This window comes from Setaria viridis, chromosome 5 (genome assembly GCF_005286985.2).
Source record: "Setaria viridis chromosome 5, Setaria_viridis_v4.0, whole genome shotgun sequence".
Classification (NCBI taxonomy): Eukaryota; Viridiplantae; Streptophyta; class Magnoliopsida; order Poales; family Poaceae; genus Setaria; species Setaria viridis.
In genome coordinates, this window is record NC_048267.2 from 20,189,684 (window position 1) to 20,193,840 (window position 4,157).

Sequence of the window (4,157 nt, forward strand, 5' to 3'; positions counted from 1 at the left end):
ATCCTTGGCAGGTCCGGTGAAGATACACTGGTCCCGCCACCGCCATTGCGCCCCAAGTACCGGAAGTATAGGAAGAGAACCCTGTAAGTACCGCTCGCTCATGATGTTCATGTTGTAGTTGTAGTTGCTGGGTAATCTTGTGTGAATTTCTTGCTATGCTGGTAATGCAGGACCTCCGTGGCACCAGATGATGGTGGTGTGCAGCTGACCAGCTGCTCGACTCGGATGGAGGCGACCAGTGGTCGTACCGAGGAGTAGCCGCCGACCATAGAGGTCACTGTTGGTGAAGATGGCGTGTCGTGGAAGTTGCACCGAGTCCGCCACTGCAACAGGATGAGGTCGGCTCCAAGGCTGCCGACAACACCATGGTCGACCTTGAGGTCATGAAGAAGGTAGAGGAGGATGCCATGGTCGGCCCCGAGGTCAAGAAAAGGCTGCTGAGGAGGCCAGATCCAACCCTCAGCAAGATGAGCTGCCTAGGGATGACTCGCCGCTAAAGATGACCACCGAGGAAATTGACTTTGGTGTGATTCATCAAGAATCTGACCCCGAGGCCTTCTCTGATGAGGATCTGGCGGAGGACATGGCGCGGGATAAGGAAGACCTGTATAACCTGCACAAGCTCTCCTTGGACGCCGGTGAGCTGATCCATGTAAGTATTCCAGATGACTGTTATCTGAATTCAAATTGCCTTGCAAGACTCTAATCATTGTAGTGCAAGTAGAATTTGGCTGCCCGTGCGTAGAAGAGGGTGAAAGGTACTCGGAGGGCCGAGCATTATCACCTAAAGGCTGAGCGCCTGGAGGCTAAGCTCGAGAAGGCAGAAGAGGATGCCGAAGACTAGATTCTGCAATGGAACATGGAGAAGGTTGTGACGGCTATGCTCATGAATGGTAGACTGTGCTGACCTATCTTGATCAATTTTGTACTTGCAATCTTGATGCTGATGTGAGCCTATCTTGGCTATGCAGATGTTGCGATGAAGGGGGCTAGACTCCAGTGGTACCTCAAGGAGTGCGAGGACACCAATGCGCGCCTCTAGCAAGAGCATAACACGGGGCTCAAGTGTGAGTATGCAGCATCGCAGAAGCTGGCCTATGCAGACTACGCACGCAAGGAAGCCGAACGCTGCTTAGAAGCTGCTGTAAGTAATCTGTAGAATGACCAACATGTAATTGCAGGGCTAGAGGTACAGCTGGCGCAGCTGCAGAAGGCTGCCGGCTACGTGATAGACATGGTTAAACCAGATGCTGACCTGACCACACCAACACCACTGCTGGACCGCCTCAAGGCCACGCCGTGTCGGCTCCAGACGCTGCTGAAGGATACTGCCATAGAATGCGTCAAGAACACATTTGCTTTGATAGCGTCACACTTCCCTAAGCTGAGGCTTGTAGCCGCTAAGCACCTAGCCTTGCCTAACCAGCATCCTGCTGAGACCGGATCTCGAGCTTGTAGGAGGGGTGAACGAGAGGTTGTCTAGGTTTTGCTAGCTAGGATGCCAACCACACGAATTAGTCGTATAGCCTCAAAAGGAGGAGGAGAGAAATGCATGAACTAGAGGTCGGCTCCTAGGGGAAGCCCCCGAGCTTGGGGGCGAGTGGGCTATTGAACAGGTCGGACAACCCCCGAGCATCAAGGACAGCTCGGGAAAAAGAACAGTAAGGCAGTAGGTACACAAAAGAACCATAGAGGTTTTATTTAATTAATATAGAAGAGAAATAGGGTACATAGCTTTGTATATCTAAGGGTACAAATGTTGTAGATGCTTGATATTCCAGGGATTGGGGACGCCGGAGTCGTCTGCCCATTGAAGTTGGTAAGTGTCTAGTTGGATGACTTCTTTGACGATGAAGGGATCTTACCAAGGGGCGGCCAACTTGTGCATGTCCTTGGTGGACTGGACCTGGCGAAGCACCAAGTCACCAATGTCCTTGGTAGCATCGTATTTGTTGCTCATGGCGTGTGTGCTAGATGAGGGCCGCCAACGATGCTCTTGAAGGCTGTCGATGTCGACCTGCCAACTTTTTTCTACCTCACCTTCCTCGTAGTACTGGATGAGCGGGGCGCCAAAGGCCATGTCGGATGGTAGGACAGCCTCTAAGATGTACACCATGAAGAAAGAGGTGTAACGGGTAGCCCAACTTTTTTGTGTTCGCAGGCCCCAGATGACATGGGGTAGCTCGTGTAGCCACTTGGTAGCGTATTTGGATGCGTCGTCAAAGATGTGTGACTTGAGGAACTGGAGGACCATCCCGTTTGCGCACTCCACCTAACCATTGCAGCACAGATGCGCTACTGAGGTGTAGTACACATCGATGAGGTTATCTTGGCAGAGGTCCCAGAACTCGAAGCATGTGAATTGCGCACCAAGGTCGGTTATGATCCTATTAAGCACTCCAAAGCGGTGCATAATTTCCTCCACAAAATGGGCAGCTTTAGCCGACTCAATGCTAATAGGAGCCTTAACCTCAATCCACTTGGTAAACTTGTCAACTGCCATGAAGATGTGTGTGTAGCCGCCTAGAGCAGTTTTGAATGGTCCGACCATGTCTAGCCCCCAGCATGCAAAAGGCCAAGATGGTGGGATGGTGTGCAGGGCCTGAGCCAGAAGGTGCTGCTGCTCGAAGAAGAATTTACACCCTATGCGTCATTGGATGAGCTCCTTTGCATCGGCTACCACTGTTGGCCAATAGAAATCAGAGCGGAAGGCTTTGCCAACCAAAGTGCCCGAGGCAGCATGGTTGCCACGTGTTCCTGAGTGGATTTCATGCAGGAGTTCAATGCCCTCGCTATGCAGAACACACTTCATCAGAATTCTTGTAGATGCAGCTTTTCTGTAGAGCTCCTTTCCAATGACAACGTAGTTTGCGCTCCACCGAGCTAGATTTTCATGCTCTATTTTATCTTCTAGCACCATCTGGTCGGTGATCAAGGCTATGGACAGGGCGCACCCGTCTTCTTCTGCCTTGATCATCATGATGTCAGTGGGTTTTGGGTCGGCCGAGCCTTGAGCACCGGCGTCGTTGACCTGGTCCAGATCCAGGATTTTGATGGAAGGTTTCCAGAGATCTTGTACGAATATGCCAGCCAGAACCTGAGCACGCTTGGAGCCAAGCTTGGACGGGACAGCTACAGCGATGTTGTGGTCCCTGGGGACATGACGGAACTCAAGGTCATCTAAGTGGGCCTCAAGTTTGTGGATTTCCGTGCAATAAGCATCCATGGATTCCTTGGTGCAGTCCCATTTTTTACTCACTTGCTCGATGACAACCTTGGAGTCGCCATAAGCAAGTATGCACTTAATTCTGAGGGAAACGGTGTTGTGGAGGCTGTGGATGAGAGCTTCGTACTCAGCGCCATTGTTGGTGGCCTTGTAGTGTATCTGGAGCACATACTTGAGCTGCTCACCTTTGGGAGATATGAAGAGGACCCCCGCACCGGCTCCCTCTAGGTTGAGGGTGCTGTCAAAGTACATGGTCCACTATTCTAGCTTTTCCAGATAGGACGGCTTCTGGATCTCTGTCCACTCGGCTACAAAGTCAGCCAGGATTTGTGACTTGATCACGTGACGTGGGCAGAAATCGAGGTTGAACTCGTTGAGCTCCACGGACCATTTGACAACTCGGCCGTTGACGTCTTTGTTATGGAGGATTTCACCGATGAGGAACGAGGAAACTACATAGATCTCGTGTTCTTGAAAGTAATGGCATAATTTTCTGGACAATATCAGCACTGCGTAGAGCAGTTTCTAAACTTGGCTGTAGCAAGTCTTGGAGTCACTGAGGACTTCGCTGATGTAATACACCAGTCGTTGCACCGTGTAAGCATGATCGGGTTCCTGGCGCTCCACAACTAGCATGGTGCTGACAACATGCGCTGTTGCGGAGATGTAGAGGTATAGCATTTATTGGTCGGTCAAGCCGTCATGACAGGAGGAATGGTGAGGAAAGCCTTGAACTCTTCGAGTGCCTTGCTAGCCTCATCATTCCAGACAAATTTGTCCACCTTTTTAAGGAGCTTGAAGAAGGGTGGACCTTTTTATCCAAGTTTATTGATGAAGCTTCATGATGCCCTTCTTGTTAGATGGTTTCACCATGAATTTGATTGCATCCATCTTGACGGGGTTGGCCTTGATGCCTTGCTGGCTGACCACG

General features: G+C 50.9%; 1 protein-coding gene across 1 annotated transcript; it reads right to left on the reverse strand.

The window, feature by feature from the left end:
• Nucleotides 1–2,650: 2,650 nt before the first annotated feature.
• LOC117856304 (uncharacterized) lies at nt 2,651–3,226 on the reverse strand. The gene has a single exon (XM_034738698.1). It carries the CDS (start codon nt 3,224–3,226, stop codon nt 2,651–2,653), a length of 576 nt encoding a protein of 191 aa, XP_034594589.1.
• Nucleotides 3,227–4,157: the final 931 nt, after the last annotated feature.